Source organism: Oratosquilla oratoria, chromosome 6 (assembly GCF_046742065.1).
Source record: "Oratosquilla oratoria isolate Oo_2021 chromosome 6, ASM4674206v1, whole genome shotgun sequence".
Taxonomy (NCBI): Eukaryota; Metazoa; Arthropoda; class Malacostraca; order Stomatopoda; family Squillidae; genus Oratosquilla; species Oratosquilla oratoria.
In genome coordinates, this window is record NC_134782.1 from 69,493,617 (window position 1) to 69,520,544 (window position 26,928).

General features: G+C 42.4%; 1 protein-coding gene across 1 annotated transcript in view; it reads left to right on the top strand.

The window, feature by feature from the left end:
• LOC143026581 (uncharacterized) overlaps positions 1-26,668 on the top strand; it is a 348,974-nt gene extending 322,306 nt beyond the window's left edge. Inside the window, exons 2-4 of the mRNA XM_076187218.1 lie at positions 21,557-21,752; positions 23,599-23,747; positions 26,385-26,668. Coding sequence (XP_076043333.1) covers positions 21,557-21,752; positions 23,599-23,747; positions 26,385-26,533 — 494 coding nt within the window. The 3' untranslated portion in view covers positions 26,534-26,668. The remainder of the gene's footprint in view (positions 1-21,556; positions 21,753-23,598; positions 23,748-26,384) is intronic.
• Positions 26,669-26,928: the final 260 nt, after the last annotated feature.

Genomic DNA, 26,928 nt, shown 5'->3' on the forward strand with positions numbered 1-26,928 from the left:
TGACAATCTTTCTTCATATGACAGTTTTGATAGTGTTGGGGCCATCTTCGTAGTTGCTCTCTGGATTCTCTCAATTTTCCTTATATTCTTTTTAGTACTGGGTGACCATAGTGTCGCTGCGTACTCCAATTTTGGCTTTATCAGTGTGACTAGTATTTTCTTTACCATTTCTTCATCCAAGTAAGTAAAAGACACTTTTATTGATCTTAGTAAGTTATAGGTTTCGCTGACAATTTTGTTTATCTGTTTGTCAGGGGACATATCCTTTGTGATGATTATTCCCAGGTCTTTTTCAGATCCCACTTTCTTTGCAGTTAAAACATCCCATAAGTACCGCATTACTTCCATCCTTCAGCATCTCGTTTAATGAAAGTTTCTTATCATCTAACATTTTGAAATAATATCTCTCTCCAAGACCCAGTTTTATGGGGGCACATAAATCGCTGCACGCTCTCTGTTTTTCATGTCACTATCTTCAACTCTTATTGTGATCATCTCCACCCTGTTCTCGCCATATGTAACTTTCGTCACATTTAAGTTTTTCTTAACCAGGAACATGACTCCACCTTGTTTCTCCTCTATATTTCTAAGCCAGTGATTATATAATCCATATCCAACACTGTTTGGTAATAGTGGATCCCTTAATTTTGTCTCCACAATTCCCATTATGTCTGGTTTTTCTTCTGATAGGTAATCATTTAGTTCGTTTAATCCTGAGATTAATCCGTCTATATTGGTATAAGTTAGTTTTAATTTTCTACTACCTCCATCTCGTTCTCTGAACCTTTCGGGTTTTTTTTTTCCTTCTTGAATATACTATTTTTTCAGTCTCATGTCTAACACTCTCCGATAGAACTGCGTTTCTCGGTCTCAGTTCTTGTTTGTTTTTGTTTTTTCTTTGTTTTTTTTTCTTCAGCTTCGCTTCTTAATGTCTTATCTCTTTCTCTTTCCTCGTTATTCATGTCTCGTTTTATTCATATAGTTTTGTAATTTTCATTTCTTGCTAATTTTCCTGTGTGTATGTGTGTGTATTTACCTAGTTGTAGGTAAATACAGTTGTGTGTGTGTGTGTGTGTGTGTGTGTGTGTGTGTGTGTGTGTGTGTGTGTGTGTGTGTGGTGTTTGTGTGTTTGTTTTGAGACCCAAGAGAACACCGTAACATCGACGACGACTGTAGCTATCGCGTGACGATGATAGCAAATTGCCAAAAATCTGCGTAACAACTGACCTCCTTCCTGGACAGCACACGGGGCTCACTTCCCCTCCCCCTCCCCCCTCTTCCACTATACTCTGCTTCGACCCAAATCTACCCCAGAGCTGAACAAAATCGCCCATAAAAAAAATATTAAAAGCTCTTCGGAGGACCAAAGGTGTTAACTGGTCATTATGACCCACTGACTTCCCACCTGATTCTCCAATAAAATCCACTCGTGACGAAACACCTCAGCCCACCCACCCCCTCCTACTGCTCCTACATCCTCACTCCAGGCCGAGCGACGGTCTATATTCCGTCCGTCCCCCAAATTCCGTTCCGCATAAGGAGTGTGCGGGTGGGGAAGACCACCACCGGAGGTGGGCAACCCTTGGCACGCGTGCAAAACCTGACACACTAACGACTTTCTCCGGAGCGCGAAACCGCATGCTGACCTGGGCGGTGGATTGGGGCCCTCTTGGGAGGTGGTGGGAGGGAGGGAGGGAGCGAAGTGGCCCATACTCGTACATAATATGTGGGCCTATAATCATTTTACTCCGTCGGCACGCGAGAAAATGTATCAATCATTTAGGTGGTTTTGGTACATACACTTAAAAAGGTTGCCCACCCCTGACCCACACCATTCTTCACGTGGGTGAAGGAGGAGAATGTGAGTTCCGGAGGAAACATGCAGAAGGTGAGGTGGCACACGCGTTCTTGCACCAGCCGATCGTCTCGTCTCGTTTAGGCGCGTCCACCCGACGATTCTGCCTGTCTCTCTTGGGTGAACAAGTTTCTGCCGCCGGCGACGCGACGCGACGCGACCTTCGAGGGCGGAGGGGCCCGCTCGAGCGCTGGGCAAGACAACCTAAGGCATTCATGCAGAAGTGCACTGGAACAAGATGCAGGAACTCGCCGACGGAGACACTTCTATGTGAAGAAAGGGTCGAGAACCCTTGCCTGCCGACGGCCCTACTTGTGCCTGCAGCACAGGTCTTCCTGCGCCACCTTTCGCTACCAGATGGTCCACCTAACGCCATTATCGGATTGCGCTACGATACACACACACACAATAGCTGTCGATCACGAGTCCAACATAACAATGTGTGTGTGTGTGTGTGTGTGTGTGTGTGTGTGTGTGTGTGTGTGTGTGTATATATATATATATATATATACATATATATGTGTGTGTGTGTGTGTGTGTATATATATATATATATATATATATGTGTGTGTGTGTGTGTGTGTGTGTGTGTGTGTGTGTGTGTGTGTGTGTGTGTGTGCAAGGTTATGTACACATAAAAATAACAGTAAGGATGATTACAAGTTATTTGGAAATTCGTTAACAAAAGTGGATACTGAGAAGGATCTCTGAGTAATTACCAGTAACGATCTCAAATCATCTAAGCAGTGTATTTCAGCCTCTGAGAAAGCAAATAAGATTCTAGGACTGATTAAGCGATCCTTTGAGTTCAAAAGTCCATCTCTCATTAACAAGCTATATAAATCGTTAGTTAGTCCACATTTGGAATATGCTGTTTCCGCATGATCACCGAATCTCATTAAAGACATTGACAGATTGGAAAGAAGTACAACGGCGAGCCACAAAACCGATTCCAAGTATCAAAAATAAATCATACCAAAATCAACTAAAACATATGAATCTGTTTACCTTAAAAAAGCGGTAACTCAGAGGTGACTTGATACAGGTCTTTCTAAAGGGTATTGACAACATCAAAAGTGACAAAAATTTACACTGAATGAGAATCTGACAAGAAATAGTGGTCTCAAACTGTCAGGAAATATATTTAATTTGGAAGTGGGTAGAAACAACTTCGCCAACCATATAGTTAATGAATGGAAAAGACTTCCTGCAGAGGCAGTGCAATGTAGTTCAGTTCGGAGCTTTAAGATTCGTTTAGAAAAACATCTAAGCAAGATGCTGTAATGACTGTCATATATTTTACATTATTTGTTATTATTTGTCTGTTTGTTTATTATTTGCTTGATTTTCATGTATTATTATTTATCTGTCAATTTATTATTATTTACTAATTACCTGCTTGTTTATTATTCAACTATACCAATGCATTTATTCTTTTTATTATTATTTATATTATTATAATTTTTATTTTATTTTAATCATTATTACATTTTTTTCGCATCCGACCTAGTTATGGATCAACATGTCTCCTGTCGGCATGCTCCGCCTTTGTAATCCTTTGTAATATACTGTATATATATATATATATATATATATATATATATATATATGTGTGTGTGTGTATATATATGTATATATATATGTATACATATATATATATATATATATATATATATGTATATATATGTATATATATATGTATATATATATGTATATATATATGTATATATATATATATATATATATATATATATCAAATCAGCCATCCTGAGTCCACTGCTGAACAAAGGCCTTCATCATAGCATTCCATGATTCACACGACCGCGCCAACCTCTGCCACATCACTCCTGCAAACTTCTCGATCTCGTCTCTCCACCTTCTGTCTGGTCTCCCTGTTCCACGCTTCCTATCTCGCGGCGTCCACTCAGTAACACACTTGCTCCATCGCTCATCAGTCGTTCGCACAAACTTACCTGCCCAATTCCACTTCCTCTGTTTTACTGCTTCCACAATATCTTTCACTCTAGTCTGCTCTCTCACCCAACTTCCTCTCTTTCGGTCTCTCAGCGTTATTCCCATCATTGATCTCTCCATTCTCCTTTGTGCAGTCCTTAGTTTTGTTTCCATTGCCTTCGTTAGTTTCCAAGTCTCACACCAGTAGATTATTGCTGGCAGAATGCATTGATTGTAAACTTTACGTTTCAAACATAGAGGTAGAGAGCCTCTCAGGATCTTATTAACTTACCAAGCACTTTCCAAATAATTGTAATGCGTCTCTTTATTTCATTATCATGATCTTTCGTCACCTTCACCATCTGACCTAAATAATTATACTCTTCAACTTCCTCAGGACTCTCATCATCAATTACAATCTCCTTACTTTGAACTTTCGTGTTGAACATTACTTTGGTTTTACTCTTATTCATTTTTAAACCTACTTTGACACTTTCCTTGTTTAGATCACTCAGCATATCTTGCAAGTCTTCTGCTCTTTCTGAAATAAGAATAATGTCATCCGCAAATCTTAAGTGGTTCAAATATTCGCCATTAATCTTTAAACCTTTCTTTTCCCAACTCAGTCTTCTGAAAATATCTTCCAAGCAAGCTGTAAATAGTTTCGGTGAAATTGTATCGCCTTGCCGTACTCCTTTCTCGATCTTGATCTTTTCTGTATCTTTATGTAGTCGAATTATAGCGGTACCTTTGGCATAAATCTTTTCTAAAACTTTTACGATCTGTTCGTTTGTACCCTGCTTGCGTAGCGAGTTTAGTATTGCTATTTGTTCTACCGAGTCAAAGGCCTTCTCGTAATCTACAAAAGCTAAACACAGAGGTATATTATATTCTGTCGTTTTCTCTCCCCAATCCGAGAGCTGACACCTTGACGTGGTGGATAGGCTTGAGAATTTTAATGACTACAAAAGCTATGTCGATAGAGAGTCAATATATCTATATATGTATATGTTAAAGACAGATTGAACATTTTTAGAAGCTCTGCCATGGGATACGAACCCTGACCCGTGCGTCGATAATCACGAGGCCAAGACGCTAGCGACCATGCTACATGGTGATGGTTCAAAAGGACTGTACTAGTCCCCGACCACGCTTCACGTAACATTGGAAGATCTATGGATTAGATGAAAATGAGACTAGATCTTCCAATGTTACGTGAAGCGTGGTCGGGGACTAGTACAGTCCATTTGAACCATCACCATGTAACATGGTCGCTAGCGTCTTGGCCTCGTGATTATCGACGCACGGGTCAGGGTTCGTATCCCATGGCAGAGCTTCTAAAAATGTTATATCTATATATATATATATATATATATATATATATATATATATATATATATATATATACACTATGTGTATATAAGAGTGTGTGTGTGTGTGTGTGTGTGTGTGTGTGTGTGTGAGTGTATGGGTGTATGTCTGTGAGTGATTCACCCTGGTCTTGGATCACGTGTTGGACTCGTGATCGACAGCTATTTCCCTCCCGGAAGAGAGTTCAGAGCTCATATATGACCGATATATTGGTAATGCTGTGACCTTACACGCACACACACACCCAACTCCCCGCCCGCGAGAATTGGAGTAACGACCCGCAGCGCAGCGATACTGAAATTATTTCAGCCCTAGGTGGGATTCGAACCCGGACCGCCGTAGTGGCAGCCGGGAACTCTACCACTGCGCCACGAGTCGTGTGTGTGTGTGTGTGTGTGTGTGTGTGTGTGTGTATGAGTGTATGGGTGTGTGTGTGTATATGTATGAGTGTATGGGTGTGTGTGTGTGTGTGTGTGTGTGTATGAGTGCGCGCGTGTGTGACTGAGTGTGTGTGTGTGTGTGTGTGTGTGTGTGTGTATGTATGTGTGTGTATGAGTGTATGGGTGTGTGTGTTTATGAGTGCGCGTGTGTGTAAGTGTGTGTGTGTGTGTATGTGTGTGCATGAGTGTATGTGTGTGTGTGACTATGAGTGCGCGCGTGTGTGTGTGTGACTATGAGTGCGCGCGCGTGTGTGTGTGTAAGTGTATGTGAATGTGCGTGTGTGTGTGCATGTGTGAGTGTATGTGTGTGTGAGTGTATGGGTGTGTGTTTGTGTGTAGGAAGCATTTTCATCGTTCAAATAAAAGAACATAAAAAATCGATAAAAAACAAAAAAATAAGTAAGTGTACTACCAAAGACGCACAAAGAAAACTATCATTAGAAGATCAGCATTTCTAAGAAATAAAAAATAAAAACTAATTACAAAAACCGTAAAATGCTGAAAGCTGTTAGAAGCACCTGGCCTCGCCGTAACTCTGTGCAATTAAAAGTGCAGCGGTCTGGGCCGGGAGCAGCGCGCACCAAAATGAGCACCTGCTACTCCACGAACAACTCTGCATAAATTCTGCCGCGAGAACAACTTGGGAGAAACTTTCCGCCTCCCCCGACCTCTTCCCTTTCTGCTCGCTACGGCATTCAGAACACACTGGCTCTTATCACAAAAGAATGGGGCCCCAACGGACCAACAGAAGGTAAATGGGCCCCCAGTATATGCTGTCCGGTGCCCAACACACGGAGGTTGGCCCCAGATCATCATCGCCTGGAACGGCCACAGTTCATTCCTTCGTTTCTCTGTAAGTGATCATGTACTGTAAATTCACCTACCAAGAATTTAAATTAAATCAGTGATAGATCATTTTATATCCTTTCCTCATATTTCTATATACTCCAGGGAGTTGTCAATGCATACATAGGGAAGATGATCCAAACCTATATTTTTTAGTTGAAGTAAAAAAAAATATATATATTAAATAAAATCAGGATATTCCAAGTAGAATTTAATTCTGTTACTTGTGACCCAATTCGTTTTGTGCGCTGAACTTTACACGATCCTCACCAAAATAGCAAGTATCGATTCAGATAATGAGGCACATAACACCGTTTGAACCAATTACAGGACATTTCGATGGACAAAAGACGACGACGACATGACGTCACTTCTCCGGTTCCAGTGACGTCATATCTGCCCCCCCAGCGTCACACTTTTCAAACTTTGACCAAAGTGACTCTCAGTGGACAGCAGCATGTCCCCAATAAACAAGTCGATTCGTTTTACCTGAAGGCATCACTCAGAGTTGTCGGTTACCCATGTGCTCATAACGAAATAGTGACCAGACAACTTTGTCTCCGTGATTCTTATCCCATCGCCCATAATGCAAAACTCTTGGTCATAAGATTCTATTTACGTAGAAATATGCATATTTCGTACTTATTCGCCTTACAAGGCATAAAAAGTAAACATATGTGTTGATCGTTACATTATGAAACTTATAACAGCGATTACAAAGGATTACAAAGGAAGAGCATGCCGAAGGAGACCTTTTGGTCCATAACTAGGTCGAATGTGAAAAAATAATTAATTAATTAATCAGTAGATCAATTATATAAATAAATAGATGATAAATAATAAACAAGCAAATAAATGATAATGATTTATAATAAAAAAGCAGATAATAGATTAATGATGGTGAATGAATAGAATAAAATAAATGGTTGGCGAAGTTGTTTCTACCCACTTCCAAATTAAATCTACTTCCTGACAGTTTGAAACCATTATTTCTTGTCTGATTCGCATTCAATGTGAGAATTTCGTCACTTTTGCTGTTGTCAATTTCCATTAGAATCTTAAAGGCCTGTATCAAATCACCCCTGAGTCTACGCTACTTAAAGGAAAATAGATTCTTATGTTTTAGTCGATTTTCGTATGATTTATTTCTGAAGAGAGACGTCTGAAATAGCCATTCATAGTGACACTGCTTAGGGTGGCAATCACCTGCAGGTGTGATCAGGGTGTCAACAAGCCGTGTCTGTGCAAGACTGGCGACAACAAACCTAACTGGACAGATAGATCCAGGCTGCAATCGTTGCCATCACCGCGTATGCCAACTTTGTGTCATCCATTTTTTCCCATTTATTTTGTTTAATTTTGCTTTCATTCGTTCATCTCTTTATCCGTCTATCTATCTTTATGTGTTTGTTTATATTTTCATTTTATATCTTATTTTGTTCCATTTTTTTGTTTTAATTTTAATTCTATTTCATTTTACTCCTTTATATATTTTTGGAGTTCGGTAACAGGAAATTGTTCCTTTAGTTCCACACCTTTGGCATTAAATATTACTTTGAACCTGGGATACAAACATACTAGTTTTCACGTGGCCCTCTTCTCCCCGTTATGGTCGAACTTTTATTCTTTTGTAGTATATATGACGGGTCAGACGCGGCGGCCAATCAGATCCCACCGTCCCTATGACGTCAGGGCCGACAGCCAATCACGGGCGAGAGCAAAACTGTTTCAGACGAAAAAATATTTCCCCATTCAATGGTTGACGCTGGTCCCAACCCTATCCAACTTTGAGAAATTTAAATATTTTGAATATATGAAATGTCGCCAGTAAGATCAAATAGAAATTAAAGAAAAGAAATATACATACACATAGAGTAAGAATGAATATTTACTAAAGAGCATAGAGTTTATTGCTGTTATTGCGTTTTGTGTTATTCCATCGACTTTCATTGTTATGTTGGTATATAGGGTGGCTACAGAAAGACTAAATTGTATAAAAATAAATACTTTTTCATTATTACTATCATTTTATTTGAAAATTTAATCTTTTTTCATTATTATCTGTGAAAAACAATATCACTTTATTTTCTCTGAAAACTCAGAAAGACGAGGGAATAGCCACCCCACACCCCCATACACACACCGTTTAAGATCAAAACATACGAAAGATAAGGCCATGTAAGTTATTTTCCACAAAAACATTTTCATCTTAACTTCGTGGTTATTTTCCTCAAGCACGACGTTATAAGACCTTGTGATTGGGGTCACAAGAGAAGGAAAGAGAGGTCACCACCTTCCCATTAAGCGACCGGCAAGGCGGGAATGACGACGGCAATGAAAACATGTTTTTCATTATTAACTAGGCTTGTGAACCTCATTTCACAAAATAACTTTGTCCCCATAAATGGCTACAGAATATTCAGCGCTTAAATGAAAATGTATATCTCTACAATTATGAATATTTGCAACACCTGAACTTGTGTTATACCCATACATTTGTTTACCTGTATATGTAGTGTGTGGGTAAGGAAGGAACGAGGAAAGAGTAGAAGGAAGTAGGAAGGAAGAGGAGGGAGGAGAAGAGAGGAGGAGGGAGAAGAAAGAACGAAGAGGAAGAAGAGTGAAGGGAGGAGGGAAAGGGAAGAGGAAAGGGCAGGGAGGAGAAGACGGGAGAAGGGAGTTTGAAGAAAAGTGAGGAGGAGGAGGGAGAGGGAGGAAGGAAGAAGAGGAGGAAGCCGAGAAGAGAAGGGAAAGGCTAGGGAGGAGGAGAGAGGACGATAAAGGAAGAGGGAGGAGAAAATAGATGGAAGTAGAAGGAAGGAGGAAGGAAGAGAGGAGAGGAGGAAGAGGAAAGAAAAAGGAGGAGGGATGAGGAGAAAGGAAGAGGGAGAAGATAGAAGGAAATAGAAATGAGGAAGAAAGAGGGAGGAAAAGTGAGGAGAAGGAAGGGGAGAGAAGGAGAAGGGGGAGAATGGATAAGAGAGGAGGAAGGAGGACTTTGCGGAAGAAAAGGAGGGCAGAGATTGTGTTGTGTTTGTGTGTTTCCATGGGGACAACCGGGGCTTCTCTCCTTGGGGAGGACAATCTTGCGCCGCCGAAGAACTGGTGAAACAGGACTCCATGAGGGCAGAAGAAGGAAGGGGCTATTGGGAATTCAAGGTGAGCAGCATTCTTCTTCCAATGGAAATTAGCTACCTGTTACAATATAATATTGCTTGCCTCTGACCCGACCGAAGGGATGCTACTAAAGTAGTATGGGGGAGAGGGAGAGAGAAGCGGAAGAAGGAGGAGGGGAGAAAGAAGAGATGGCGGGGAGGGGAGGAAGGGAAGGGAGGAGGAAAGGTATATAATTGACGAGACTTCACTGACACACCTTCGGCCATGGCCCGATTTGAGGACTCGAGTCTGGACAAATTCGTCTGCGGGGGGGTGGGGGTGCCATCGAGCTGAAGGAGTCACACCGGTCGCGATGAACCCCTTGGAAGTCCAAAAACACAGGGCTATGATCCCCATATCACCTCACCACCTTAGCATACACACTATCATTGAACCAACAAACTATACAAGAGAAAATAAGAATGTGGCTGTAACATAGAAAAGTTGAATATGAACCAAAACATTGAGGGGAACAAACAGATTTTAAAGAACATCAGGAGAGCAAAATCCCTTTTTTTCTCTCTCCACTCTTTCGGCCGTTGCCCCGTCCTCTGCGAGGTAGTGGTCAGGGTCAGCCATTAGAAGGGCTTTGTCAGAGTTGGGAGATTTAAGACCGCACGAGAGTCCTTACTGCCGGCCGTCACGCGCGCTCTCACTGTCCTCTCGAAGCGCCACACTTCCATCGCTCTCGCGTCCACAGACGCTGGCGCCACGGCCCAGTCGGTCACCACGCTCTCCTTAATATGCGCACACACTTTATACCAAAATACCTTCTTGAAGCAACTAGTGGTGGAGATTGGGAAGGCCAATTTCATAAAAAGGGAAAGGAATTTTTATATACATACACACACACACACACATATATATATATATATATATATATATATGCAGAGTCCACTAGGAAAAGGAAAAACACACGGATTCCGAGCGCTTTCGTGATATATTCACATTATCAAGGAGTACAGAAAGATGAGAACAAAAAAATGGAGATACAGAGTATAAGTAGGACAAGAGAGACATTTACCCTCCTCTCCGAAGCCTGAAAGCTCAGGTTGGGTCACTCGGTGAGGTCGTGGAAACATATTATTATTACATTAACTTTTAAAATATGTACTATTTATATTACTGACAATATATGGATCTAATTTATATAATCCTAAACTATTATTAATGAGTTGGTCATAATTGCATTTGATAATTCCTGACTCTATGATATTTCTTTCTGTTATATTCTTACATTGTATAATTTTTTAAGCATTTTTCCAGTCAATAGGATGGTCAAATTCATTAATAATAGTTTAGGATTATATAAATTAGATCCATATATTGTCAGTAATATAAATAGTACATATTTTAAAAGTTAATGTAATAATAATATGCTTCAACGACCTCACCGAGTGACCCAACCTGAGCTTTCAGGCTTCGGAGAGGAGGGTAAATGTCTCTCTTGTCCTACTTATACTCTGTATCTCCATTTTTTGTTCTCATCTTTCTGTACTCCTTGATAATGTGAATATATCACGAAAGCGCTCGGAATCCGTGTGTTTTTCCTTTTCCTAGTGGACTCTGCATATTTGTGATTCGCGTGTGACTTGTGAAATTTGTGCATATATATATGTATGTATACACACATATATACATACATATATATATGTATATATACACACAAATATATACACACATATACATATATATATATATATACGTTGATTATCTTTTTTCTGAAGACTTTCAATTCTTCTAAAGAGGCGTTTCTCATCCTTACTTAAGGAATACAGGAATTCCTCGAAAGTGCTGGGCATGAAGACGAATAAAGTTCATTCTGTGATTTACAAGCAGATCATCGACACCGATATTTCAGTCGCATTTAATACTACATGCATTAGAGAGAGAAATATATATATATATATATATATATATATATATATATATATATATATATACATTATATATATATATATGTGTGTGTGTGTGTGTGTGTGTATTGATGTATGTAGTCTTTTCTTGTGCTCAAGTTGTAGAGGCAAGTAAGACCTGGCACTCCCCGAGGCGAAAAACGTTATCGCTATTAAAGGAAATAACCAAGATCCCAGAAAAAAAAACCTGATGAGAAACGTAGACACAACAAGGAGATTCTTGGCAGTTAGAGGGAAAACATTCGTAACTCAACAAATACAGTAACATAAGCACATACACGCGGAAAAGCACATACCGGTACTCACACACGCGCACACATACACACACTCACACACACACGCGCACACACACACACACACACACACACTCACGCACATACACACACACACACACACTCACGCACATACACACACACACTCACATGCACAAACGCACGTACACATTCACACACTCACGCGCACACAGGGGTCAGTACTAGCTCCGATAATGTTTGCTACATATGTAAATGACATGGACGAAGGCATTGAAAGTTACATGAACTGCTTTGCGGATGACGCAAAATTATTAAAGAGAATAAACTCAGAAATAGACTGTGACTCATTGCAGAGGGATCTGAACAAACTTTCAGAATGGAGCAAGAGATGGGAGGTAGAATTCAACATCAAGAAATGCAGTATAGTTGAATTTGGGAAAAGCAAGAATAGAATATCAGGACAATATAAAATTGATGGAAAGGAAGTAAAGAAAGTAAATTCTGAAAGGGACCTAGGAGTAATCATCACCAAAGACATGTCGCCAGATAAACATATAAATAAAATAGTCGGGGAAACATACAATTTGTTGAGATCAATAAAGGTGGCCTTTAAATACCTGGATAAGGAAATGATAAGGCCAAAACTGGAATATGCAGCGCTGATATGGTCATCCAGTACAAAAAAGAGTATAAGAAAATCAGAAAGAATACAAAGAGCAACGACAAAGTTGGTCCCAACACTTGCAAACCTGACATATGAACAAAGACTGATCGAACTGGAATTGCCAACCCTAGAACAAAGAAGAGAACGAGAGGAACCTACTAACCATCTACAGAATTATGAAAGGAAAAGAATGCCTTGATAGAGAGGACTTATTAAAGTGGGACAGAGGAAAACAAGAGGACATGCAATGAAAATCAAAAAGGATAACTACAGAAGAGACCTGAAAAAGAACAGCTTCCCACACACAGTGATAGATATATGGAACAAATTGGATGAAGAAATAGTGTGTGCAAACACCATACAAGAATTTAAGAACAAACTTGATCTTACGAGATACAAAAACGGGTCACCACAAGCATAGCTTCCTTTACCGTATAATACAACTAGGTAAATACACACATACAAACAAATACGCACACTCACACGAGTCCAACACGTGATCCAAGACCATGGTGAATCACACACACGCACAGTCCAAAGAAAAGCCTCATGGCCACATAAGCCGGAATCAGTGCGCACCAAAGAGTCAATCCTGTGGAAATTGCAGTGACGACTGGAGAAGCAGTGCCACCTGCTGTGGGCCTCGGTGGCCCAAAGAAGACTCACACTCAGTCAGTCACTCATTCTATTAAATCTTGGACCTCCACTTGGTTATGCTCCGCCAACAACAAGCGTCTCCCTGTCCTCCTTCTTCTCTTCCTCCTCCTCCTCCTCCTCCTCCTCCTCTCCTGTCGTTGCTTCCATCTATTCCTCTTCTGTCCAACTCTGCTTCCACATTTCAGATCTACCTCTGTTTCTTCTTCCCGGTTTTGTACCCATTACCACTCGTTCTCGGAATTGTGTGGTCTTCCATACTACGTGCCACTGGCCCAGTGAAGAAGAAAACCCCTCTTATTGATGCCATGATGGAAATGTGTGCATTTTATTTCAATTGGTCTCGATCGACGGCCCGCCCCTTTATAGATTCCGTTTTCTTTATATTTTTCTTTCAAACACAGGTCGATTTCATTACACACACACACACACACACACACACACACACACACACACACACACATATATATATATATATATATATATATATATATAAATATATATATATATATGCAGAAGAAATCACTTGAACGCGTGGTTCTAATATGTAGGAAAACCCACTATGAAAATAACAGAAAGGAGACCGAGCTCTTTCGTCTATTTAGAAATTCTCAAGGTCAAAATGTCTGAATAGACAAAAACTCTCGGTCTCCTTTCTGTTATTTTCCTAGTGTTTTGCTGCATATATATATATATATATATATATATATATATATATATGTGTGTGTGTGTGTGTGTGTGTGCGTATGAACGATTTGGATGACCCCCTTCAACATAGAGTACAGAGAGTTGAAAGGAAAGTAAGATTTTACGAAGCTGCAACTCCACTAGTGTCGGGGGCCGGTGTAGGCCTACTCGTAGCTCAGCGGGTGAAGTTAGTGCCTAGCATCCCCCCCTGGGACGACCACCTTGGTCGAATTCAGGCTCGGGTTGGGAGTTGGTGGGTGGGAGCAGTGGTAGTAATGTCACAGCAGTGGTAGAGCATAATGTGCCGCTGAGATACAGTGGTTGCTTTTGTTTATAATATGTAAATCTCTCGTTGATACTCACCCTGTAGATGTGGATGACAAAAAACAGAAAATGTGATCAAGCCTGTTCATGGTCAACTATCTCTGTGTGTGTGCGTGTGTGTGTGTGTATGTATGTGTGTGTGTGTGGACGTTGAAAAAGAAGTAATAGATTCGCGTCCACTACCTGTTCTCACCAGTAATCGAGCTTCATGAGGCTCAACAATGCTTCACAAAATGAGGGTAAGACGTAATCTGTAGTCCTTGCGCTCCAAGGTGTCCGTTCAGGGTGTGGCAGACGTCGTGATCCATTCTGCCAAATCACCCATAGCTCTAGATGGCCCACTCTTATTTCTCATCCATGTGCTCTATGATTTTTTTATTCTGTATATAGTAAAGGAAGCTGTATATTACAACGAGTGTCACTTTTTGGGATTACAACAACGATTTGAATCATTTCTTTGACTCGTGGCAATAGCGCTTTTTTTCCCCATGTAGCCACGCTGAGGTCTCACTGGGTGACAGGTAATAGCGACGATCCGATATAACCGGTGGTCAAATTGGCACGTCGCATTCGGGGGGAATTCCTGCTTCTGACCCACCCTGAACGTCCTTGAGGCGCAAGGACTTTAGCTGAATTACGTGATTGGTTAGGACAGGGATGGTGGCTGGACCAATAGAACCTAGGGTAATATACGGAGTCTCCAGGTGGAACAAAAACAGAAAACGGGATCACTTAGCAACAACGAAAGGGGTTATCACACTGGGCAGTTTCCACGGGCTTCATCAGCGACGACCGTTGAGAATCCGTTTGAATATAAAACGACTTCGGTTACAATATTTCAATTTTCAAATCTCCAAATATCAAATTACCTCTCCGTCATGTATAGCAAAGCTAAATGGTGGACTAGGAGATTATAAACCTATACGAATGTTAGACATGATGTTGAAATGTTCTTAGAGAAGTCTAGATATCTGTAAGCGAAGTCATATTCTAGTTTTTCAAATGGAGGTTGCAGGTAGGATGTGGGAGGAAAAATGTATGATAGCCCCTTAAAACTAAATGTAATTATGACGCCAATATAGGCGTCCCCGTATGGGAAAGGTGTCATGTGCCGTTAGGTCTGCTATATTTCGTTCATTTTTAATCTTAATTTTCCTGTACGTACTTTTTTATCCGACTTTAATATGGATCGTCATGTGTCGGAACTTTTTTTTAATTGTTGACCTGTCCATTTTCAGTCCATTGCAGAACCCCCGGCATAGCCTCTGGGGTACGTTGCACACCGCGGGTTGGCTTTGACTTGTTAGTTTCGTATGTGTGGTCTACAAGGGCATGTGTTGGCGTCAGACAAATTGGAATGAGTCTGAAATCGACGTAACCAGTTCACCCATAGAGATGAAACGACAGCACTGACGCGCTACACTGGAGTGCCGCATTTTTTATGTCCGCTGTTACAGAAAGGGTTTAGGATCCAACGAAAGCTTATCTGAAACAACTCCTTTGTATGGTATGGGGATCGAACGCGGAATTCCTAGGCTCAAAGCAAAAACGCTACCCAATGATCTACGCAAACTCATATATTAGGCTGATGTCAGACGACTCCTCTAGTGGAGAGGAACCCCTTCACTGCCCAGAAGTTAAAACCCATCTAGGGGGCAACGCAATTAGTGTTCTCTTTTACCTTTCTTCTGGCTGCCCGTCCACAGGCGACTTTAATCATCTGAGAGAACCCACCCCTGCCGTTACCACGAAAGAATACAAGAGGCCAAATTTTAGACATACAAAGTTTGTCCACATTTGCAAAACATGTCCTCAGATTCGACATGACATCATGTCGCTCGCACAGGACGATATGTCGTTGCTCGTCACCCCCCCCCCCCCATTAAAAAGAAGAAAAAAAAACTAAGCGTGGGCAGACCTGACGTGCATAGGCTTTGGTCTCAGCACACACACACCCCACCCCACCCCCACACACACAAAAAAACGGTGATGAGACCATGCTGTTTCTTTTTTTTTCACAGCTAGAGGGAAACAGCAAATGAAATCAGACAGACAACGGCACAGGGGGAGAAGGAGAAATGTTAGACGAATATTTGCTATCGACGCTGGGGCGCAGCGGGCGAAATAGAAAGAAACATGGAATTCAAAATGCAGATACACCGTCACTAGCTCGCCTGGGTTCGTTCTCGCCTTGTCTCCACGGAGACTCAGGTTCGATCCACAGCGACCCTCTTTGACCTCCCCTGACTGTCCGGGCAAATAGGGCAAAGATGACAGCTTCGTTACGAGAGGAAGGGTGTCACGGGAATTAAAGAAACATTTTGATGAGAATGGATCAGGAAAGGCTACCGAAGCTGTCACTGGAATGAAGACCACAAGGGCCAGTGGAAGTCCCAAGGGAAAATGGAAGGGAAGCAGAGGAGAGAGAGAGAAACTGGATGACGAGGAGAACCAGGAGCTCTTCATGAATCGGAGAGAATGGAGAGATTTTGCGGGAAGAGCACCAGTGACTGGCAGAGGCCATGACCTAACAGGCGCTACGTGAGAAAAGTGAGAAATCTTGACGGGAGACAAATAAAGATGTGCCATTCGGGACGGAAGAAATTAAAGACTGTATGTCAACAACCCTGATATCGTCTACAAGAATAGAAGCGCTGGTGAACTTCAGTCTATGCATACCAATAAGGACAGGCCTAGAAACTTCCATAAAATTCTATACAACCCACGAATCTGTAGACAAGAGCGACCGTTTTTACTTATATTTCTGTCTGAGTATCGACTATCATGTCACTGTCCATGTAATGGAATGCTGCTCCTATGTTCTTCAACAGATTACATGTTTCCCCGGTGGTCCTTTGATGTGTGTTTCTAGTAACAATTCGTTCATAACCATCTCCTCTGATTTGTAATTAATTCACCATGCATCCTACAGAGCAGTGATGACCTATTATTACTTACACCCATTTCCAATATTTTCAATTTCCTTTTATTGGAAATATATATATATATATATACTGTATATACATATATATATATATATATATATATATATATATATATATATATATATATATATTTGTGTCAATTTGTCATTTGGAACTAAACTCATCTGTGTGTGTGTGTGTGTGTGTGTGTGTGTGTGTGTGTGTGTGTGTGTGTGTGTGTGTGTGTGTGTGTCCCACTCTCCCGGCTCCACTCATATATCCTGCCCAGATCTTCTTGTAACACTACAATCCTCTATGTTCTTTGCATCATAAGCGAATAAGTTAGCATGACTGGTCAAATTATCTATCATGTCACTAACATACACCAAAAACATTACCGGAAGTTGCTGAAATAGATGCGAGATTGCGGCGTACCTTTGGTCAGTAGGGGTGCTAATTGCTTATATCCATCTATATATCAAAAACTTTTTCCCCCTTACAAGAGAGGTAGCCAAGTCAAAAGGCAGGTACCCACTCCCACCCATTCCACTCCCATCCACCACCCTCTCCTCCCCCCTTTCATCTTAGCTCCTCGTGGATGACGGGTCATTCCTGTGCCCCGCCAGCTGCCCTGGGTCAGAAACATTGCAGCAAGACACAGCACATCCACAACAAGGCGAACCCCCCTCTCCGTCCCCTCATGCAGAAAAAAAAAGAGAAGGCGGGGAGAAATCCCTTCGGGCTGCGTCAAAATGTCATTCACACATAACCATTCCCTACTTTGCCCCTCCCATCCCCCGTCCCCTCCCATTCCTGCCTCACATTGTCATCTACTCAGTAAACATTCCATCTACTCAGGCAAAACAGGCTGCCAATTATGTTTTTCGCCTTTCCTTTTTTTCACATTAAATTCACGTGATTTAGTCAACGTGGTTACACGTAGACTCGTTTCACACGTATCGACTTTCCGCCGTGCGCCGTCCACGACACGACGTCGTGCTCTCAAATAACCATGGGTGTCTACGGACGTTTCCACACGTCACGACCACCACGTTTGAAAACGTCCATAGACACTCATAGTTATTTGAGAGGACGACGTCGTGTCGTGGACGGCGCAGGGCGGAAAGTCGATACGTGTGAAACGAATCTTAATGCTTGCTGTTCTTCGCCGGCTCCGTTGGTCGTAACCGGCTCCGGGCAGAGGCCTCGGGAGTGTAATTAATTTTAATAAATATTGGATTCCAGTTTCCAAACTTTGGAGGGATTTTAATTGGGCGCAAGCATCTTTGCTAACTGCTTTTTTTCCACTGTAGCAGTGTTTCGCCCTGATCCAAAATACTAGTCACCTTTACCCTACGTGTTTGGAGAGCTTAGTAAACGACACCGTAGCGAAGTGTTAATCCTTCGTTGTTGTAACACTGCGAGTTTTATTTTGGTTAACGGTAGGCGGTTTTAGTCATATTTGGATAATGGAACGATACCGTGGCAAAAGGGAACAGGCATAACTCCCCCTCCCCCTCAATATATATAATGATAATAATAATAATAATAATAATAAAATAAATAAATAAATAACTCATGGAGCTGGAGATGGTCCTGGTCGATACGTCCAAGTTGGTCCCACCATCATCGCATTCACTCCGAAAGTAAAGTCCTTCTTCGTGAGGTCTCCCCAATTCTCCTCCCGACAGAAAAGATCAGAGTTACATTACCAAGGAGCCCTTGTTTCATCCCTCGGCAAACACAAGGGGCCCAACATACACTTCCGTAACCTTTTTTTCGAAGTTTGCGGGTTGCCCGGACCCTTGATGTGCCAGTGCTCATAATGTCCCTCCAAATAGTCCTGAATGGCATTAAAGAGGAATCTGTTGTTGTTGCTGAAATGGACTGTAGTTTACCAGCCCTTCTGTCATTGTGAACAATCTCGTGCATCTGTTATACGTGATTTTATATTTCATATGGTGGTTTAGTTAGTTAAGAGTATTCATATTTGGTTGATCGTCCTGTTTTCTATAGGAAGTTGTGGAGAAATTATAGAGTTATTGGTGTTTTGTCGCCCAGGATTTGGTGTAGAGTCAGTGCAGTTTGAGGCGGTAGAAGACAGAACATGTGGTTGTTGCGAGGCGTTGTGTAAATAAGACATTCTAGCAGTATACGTGATATTGTGAGGGGAGCCTTACATTGGCAAAAGGAAGGGTTATTCTCTGTCATGAGATGGTCAAGTGCGAGGCGTGAATGTTCTGTCCTTAGGCGTACAAGTGCTGTTTCAAAACGTCATTTATGTCGGGAGGAAAACCATGGATGTATATGGGCCTCAAGGAAGCTTTGTCCGACCCGACACAGCCGGGTGGACACAGGTGCGTCCCCAAGGGGCATCGTGGGGGTCGAGAGGTCGTGGGACGGTGCGAGGACAACTGCCTCACACAGTGCAGACTAGTACGGTTCGAAGTTTTAAGAGTTAATTAGATAAACGCCTCAGTCCGACCTAGTTGTGGACCAAAAGGTCTCTTGTCGGTATACTCTTCCTTTGTACTCCTTTTTAGTATTGCTGTTCGAAGGACCTGTTAATAACCTGTTACTGGCAGTGAGGTGACGGTATCGAAATTGATACCGTCTTTCGAGCCGCCTTGTCAAATTGTCCATTGTCATGCCTGCATGAGATGGTACCCAACAGTAAGATAGATATGAAGCGGATATAGATTTGGATGATTCGTGAATGGATTTTACAGACCAGTGGGTGACGGGACTTGAAGGAAGACACTGTTTGTAGAGCACCTCGAGAATCTAATGTGAATATATAGTATGCAATGGAGGGGGAGAGGAGTTGTGATTAATATAGAAGACAGTGAGGGTGGCGGAGAGTTCAGCAGTTAAGATTGAGGTGATGGGACGGGAGAGAATTTTTTTTTTTAGTTGGGGACTCTGCTCCGTAACCACTCAGTAGTCCAAACGGAAGCTACCAGTGTATATGAATGCATTTGCTAAATAGGTAAACAGGGGTGAGAGAAAGTCATATTGGATAACTTGAGTTGGCATTTGATATTTTGCAAAGGTGGCTAAGGTAAGGCAGGGTTTTATTGGAGGATGTAGCCAGAGGAATCGGTAAGACGTTGTCGTGAGATGGACTTTGTTTGAAATTTCTAGCAGGTCTGCCATTCTTTTGCCATGCGGATGAGCATTATATGGATACTTGGGTAGCTGAGGTTTCAATAGTGTGAAAGACTGCGTTGGTACTGGTACTTTTCTCATGCTCCTGTGGCTGGAGAGAGGGAGACAAGAACGCCATCACCGAGTTCATGAGGGTGTCATAAAAGGCGATTAAATGAGGTTGAGCGAGGGGACTAGGGATTCTCCGTTTCTGTCTTCTTCTTTTTTCCGTTCAGTCAAGGCACGCATGGACTCGGCAGCCCAAGATGGAAAACCTAATGGGACATACATATGTATGCATGCATGTGAGAGTGTGTGATTTACCATGGTCTTGGATCACGTGCTGGATTCGTGATCGACAGCTATTTCCCTTACGGAAGAGAGGTGTGTACGTGTGTCCACGTTCGTGTGTGATTCACCATGGTCTAGGGTCACGTATTGAACTCGTGATCGACAGCTATTTTCCCTCCCAGAAGAGAATTCAGAGATCATATATGACCAATCTATGGGTAATGCTGACCTTTCACGCACACACACAAATTCCCCGCCCACGAGAGTTGAAGTAGCGACTCGTAGTGCAGCGATACTGATATTATTTTAGCCTTGGGCGGGATTCGAACCCGGACCGCCGTAGTGGCGGCCACGGACGCTACCACTGCGCCGTCGAGTCGTATTGTGTGTGCGTGCGTGTCTCCCCACCTTCATTATTTTTTCTTGTTATTTTACACTAATTTCTGAATACGAATTATATGTGAATTGATGTCGGTTCGAATTAATGGATGTACTCCTGTAAATCCCGATTCCTGACTCAAAACATATAAAAATTATGTAAATACATTCTTTGTTCTTGTTATATATATATATATATTATATATATATATATATATATATATTCTCTTTTTAACAGTGTATCTCTTCTAAACGATATATTTATTGCTGGGACATCGTGACAAGTTGATGAAGGAAAAAGAAGTCACGGGTCAGGAATAAACTAAAAAAAAAAAAAAAAAAAAAAAAAAAACTAGACCCGTGACTTCTTTTTCCACCTTCATCAAGATGTATTTGCACAGTCGTGAGTCAGGATCGGGTGTCCGAATAGATGTATTGACATTTTAGATCGTCTTCTGAACCTCCAAGCGAAGCTTTGGTGCGAGACTCGAACTATTCCCATCCCGCCAAAGTCTCTTGACATATTCCCATATCGCCAAATTTGTTTGACGATTTGCCATTTCGCTCAGTTCTGACAAATTCCCATTGTGACAATTTTTTTGACAAATTTCCATTTTCCCAGTCACCGTGAGCTTCACTGAGTCTGTGGTTATAGTTTGAAAACCTATTTTAACAGTTTCCTTATTTTCTTCGCAGTGCACTCGTTGCCGAACTTGACGGTGCTGTCGCTCAGCGGCTGCTCCAAAGTGACGGATGACGGCGTGGAGCTGATCGCCGAGAACCTGCGGCAGCTCAGGTCGCTCGACCTTTCGTGGTGTCCGAGAATTACGGACGCCGCCCTCGAGTACATCGCCTGTGACCTCACGCAGCTCGAGGAGCTTACCCTGGACAGGTGGGTGGACGCTGCTCGTGGAGGTTGACCTTCAAGGGGCACGGGATAGGAAGCAGTGATGTCAGATGTCATTTTTTAATAGCTAACTTCAATATAGTTCTGTGATCTCGATGGTTTAATTTTTACCTATATTGTAATACTCTATTATCGTTATTATTATTATTATTATTATTATTATTATCATTGTTATTATAATCATTATAATTATCATTATTATTGGTGTTATCATTGTCATTCTTAGTAGTATAATTATTTTTGTGGTTATCATTATTATCTTCATTATTAGCAGTAGTAATAGTATTATCATTATCATCATCATCATTAGTAGTAGTACTAGTAGTATCATTATTATCATCTCTTTTCATAGAGAAAATAGAGAAAAAAATAATACCAAGACACGAGTCACACTCGCACTCGACATAGACATAAAAAAATACACGGACGAGAAATAAAGTGGGTAACGGCATTATCACACCGGGCTATTTTCTATCCGACTGTTGGAGCAAATTTGCAGCCGGCAGGTTTCGGGAAGGAATCTGATATACTGGAGGAAAATAATTTTTCTCCAGCATATCAAAAGACATTCCATGGTGGTACCGCCGATAAATCGGAGGTTGAAGGAAAAATAGCCCAGTGTGATAACCAGGCCGCAAGAGTCCGATGGAACACATCGAAGATCCGTATCAAGTCCATCGATCATAATTTCCTTGGAGTGTGGGAGGCTAGAGGAACCCCAACAACCCACACCATCCCCAACATTTTTCCAAATATCCACTTTTTTATGTAATGTTTCAGAGAAACAATTTATCCACATTTTTGTTACTCAAGTACAATGTAATAAAAATAATATGTTTTGCCCTCCACGTATAGATAAATAATTTATAAGAGAAATATGTTTACTATATGTAAATCTGCTCACGTCTGCCCAAATACCCATCAAAATGACAACCTTGAATGCCATCAATGTTGCGGATATTGCAATGAAATTCAGATGGATAATAAAATCACTGTAAGTCTGTCACTGCGATGGCTGTACGTGTTCGGGATATTTGCAGATCCCCTCACAGGAACACGCAGACGCCAACTGATTGACTGATATCAGGAAAGTGTGTGCGTCTGTGTACAAGGGTCTGGGGCATCGTGACAAACCACCCCGTGCAGGCGAAAAACACTAAAATACAACAGCACATGCACGTCCACATGTGTGCGTGATTCACCTTGATCTTGAATCACGTGTTGGACTCGTGGTCGACAGCTATTACACTCCCAGATGTGAGCTCAGAGCCCATATAACCTATCTACGGGTAATGTTGTGACCTTACAAACACAAACACACACACACACACACTATGACACGACTCGGTGGCGCGGTTGATAGAGTCCCCGACTGTCACTACGGCGGTCCGGGTTCGAATCCTGCCCAGGGCTGAAATAATTTCAGTATGGCTGCGCTTCGAGTCGTTACTCCAACTCTCGTGGGCGGGGAGTTGGGTGTGTGTGTGCGTGTAAGGTCACAGTATTACCCATAGATCGGTCATACGAGCTCTGAGCTCTCTTCCGGGAGGGAAATAGCTATCGATCACGAGTCCAACATGTGATCCAAAAGACCAAGGTGAAGGTGAATTACACACACAACTCCCTGCCTACGGGAGTTCGAGTAACGGCTTGCAGAGCACTGATACTGAAACAATTTGAGTATCGCTGCGTGCGTGTGTTTACATGTTTCAATTTGCATTTCGTACCTCTATATGCAGAATATATGTATATGCATATGCACGTTCACGTTATGGATTTGATGTGTCTTGTGACGCGCAAGTAAACAAGCTAACGACTTTGTATTCCGCAGATGTGTGCACATCACCGACATCGGCGTGGGCTACATCTCCACCATGCTCTCCCTGACTGCCCTCTTCCTGCGCTGGTGCTCCCAAGTGCGCGACTTCGGGGTGCAGCACCTATGCTCCATGCGAAACCTGCAGGTGCTTTCCCTTGCAGGTGAGTAGGTTTCCAACAAACCGAGTTCAGTACGCGGCGTCCATGAGTATTCCTGCACTACGAAGCTCCCCGCTTTGTCCGTGCCCCTGAACGAGCATTGTGTCCATACAAAAGATGACGCGCCTAACGACATTGTGTTGTGTTCTTTATAATAATGGGGACGCTCAGTGAAACGCCGTTAGGGGCATTCACCTGGACACAAGCTCTTGATACTCGCCCTTGCTTGCGTGCTCGCTCCTATTAACTCCTTCTTGCATGCATGTTACCGGGCAGACTTGTTTGGGCACTTTTAACATGAACCCACACTTTCCGTTTGTGTTCCGTGCATGTCCTCGACAATGGGACATTGTATTGTATCATGTGTCGTACTCTATCAACGAACCTCTTTGCTACCGTACGGTGCGACAAAGAACTGAATTAAATAAATTGGTGGCAACCAGAATATAAAGAAAAATGAAAGCCAGAACGGAAGTGGCTAATGTTTATTTATATATTGATTTACTTTATCACCGCTACATCAAGCTTGTGTCCGTGCTGTGTGCTGTGGTGAAGTGTAAGCATATTTATGTTGCCTGCCATCTACACTTTGGAAGATAAATCCCTCGGCGCTTTGCAAACACGTAATAAGCCTGAAGTGCGTAACAGTAGAAAATAAGAGAAGATTCGTGTTATTTAGGATTAACTACTATACGACAGTTTTCAACAGTGCCACCACTTGCACCTGTCACTCCGTCGTGAAAGTCATATTATCCGTAGATACATTTTTCTCGATAAACATAGCATATTATACAGGCATTTAATTTACATAGACCGTGACTGTTTTACTGCCGACAGGGTAGAAATTAGCCAGGAAGAATGATTCTGTTTGATAATTTGATTCGTTTTAATGTCCAAACCTCCCATCAGGAGGTTAGGACGGTGATTTTGTAGCGTGGAATTTAATAAAGAATGCCCTTGGTCCAACCTGCTGGTGGCAGGCTTCGAACCACCCCTCGACCTCCGCCGTAAGCAGCGACGCTCTAACCCGCTCGGTCAGCAAGAATAAGAGTGAATGTAAACACCCGCTACACAAAAAAAAATCATGCACACACACACAAAGGGCGTTGACAATCATATTCACTACTCACATTTTGATCACAATCAAGACACAGCACCACATCTAGCTATACAGTAGTAGTTGTGGCAAAGCGCGTAGCTTTCTATCATGTGCATACTATACCGTGTATTACTGTGTCAATATGGCGTGACTGTGCATGATGAATGACCTGCATGTGATATTTGCAAATGCGTTTTAACTTAATATTGTTAAATAATTTGTGTTGCATTATTCTGTGCCGTGTCATAGCCTTCACCACACACATAATGAACATTTGAGACATCCTTCTTCGTGTAACATGTTATGAACTAACGTTAACTCTAGTACATCACTACAACTAACCCGTGTCTGTAGCACCACGCGCTCAGTGGAACGTAAGCAACGTTGAGGTATTGTTAGTCTACGCATAAAATAGTTTACTGTCAGGCTGACGGATGTTTGTATGTGTGTGTGCGTGCGTAAATGTTTGTGTACGCGTGCGTATATGCATATTCACTTGGTCTTTTGTTTGTGTGTGTGTGTGACTCACCGCAGTCTTGGACCAAGTGTTGGACTCGTGATCGACATCTCTCGTCCTACTGAATAAGAGCTCAAGGCTCTTATATGGACAATTCTATGGGTAATGTTGTAACCTTACACACACACACAAATCCTTGCCCACTAGAATTGGAGTGCCGGCTCGCAGTGCAGCGATGCTGAAATTTTCAGCCCTAGATGGGACTCGAACTCGGATCACTGAATTAGTGGTCGAGAGCGGTACCACTGCACCGTTTAGCCATGTGTTTAAGTATGTGTGTGTTGTATCACCTTATTGTACATGCTGTGCAATACCACACTGCATGACGTGCTGCGTCATGACGCAGTGAACATGACTACGTCATGTCGCACTGCGTGCATGATATCATGCGAGAAGTAGCTGACTTCTGAAGCACATGACTCCCTTAGCTGTGCAAGAAATTTGGACAGGCTGCTCCGCTGGCGCCGCATTGCATGACCCCGACAATATCTTTGACACTTAGACCGTGATGGGGACTTCTGCCGAACCAACTTTTTTTTTGTCACATATTGTAATTTACTGTAATTCTCTACCAGATGACTGTTTCTGTTACTTATGTCCACGTGAATCCAATTATAATTAACGATGGAAGTATGTTTTAGGTACTAAGTCGTATTCAGTATCTGTGTTCGGTGATCATGTCTCTATGAGTACAGAAACAGCATTTAATAAAGGAACATGTTAATGGAGAATCGAGTGTCCACCCCAGTTTCATTACTGAGTATAATAATATCGTATCCCATAGGCTTGTTTCACACGTACCGACTTTTCGTCGTGCGCCGTCCACGACACAACTTCGTGCTCTTAAATAACCATGAGTGTCTATGGACACTCACACGTGATCGTGACATGTAAATGCGTCCATAGACAACCATGGTTATTTGAGAGGACGACGTCGTGTCGTGGACGGCGCACGGCGAAAAGCAGATACGTGTAAAATAAGTCACACTGTTGTTCCAGTATTGACTGAGTCCTCTGTCCACAGGTTGCACGTTGGTAACATCAGTTGGACTGTCTTCACTCGTCCAGCTTCGGCACCTTCAGGAGCTCGAGTTGACCAACTGCCCCGGCGCGTCTCCAGAGTTGCACCAACACCTACACCTGCACCTACCGCGCTGCCTCGTCATCGAGTGAGGGCGCCGAGGCCCAGACGCGCCCGGGACGCCCCGACGCCACGGACGGACGACTCGGCGCGTCGCCTCGCCTCACCCCTACTTCCCGCGCAGCCACACGCGGCGCCCCCAGACGCCTCTGTCAACAGGGTTCACTCTCACCATCTTATCGACGCCTTGATTTAGAGGTAGATACCAATTCCTGCATTAACGTAACAGGAGTTCTGTGAGCTTTACTGGCTCTGTTCTGATGAGCTTTAAAACGTCTGAGCCGTATAGTAGTGTAGACAGAGAAATGCCTGACGCTGAACCCAGTGAGCTCCCCCGTGGTGCAAAACGTGTCGAGACTCTGCAAACCAGAAACGCGGGCGACAACCTGAGACGGAAGGATCGCACCCACCGCCGCTGCCGCTACGG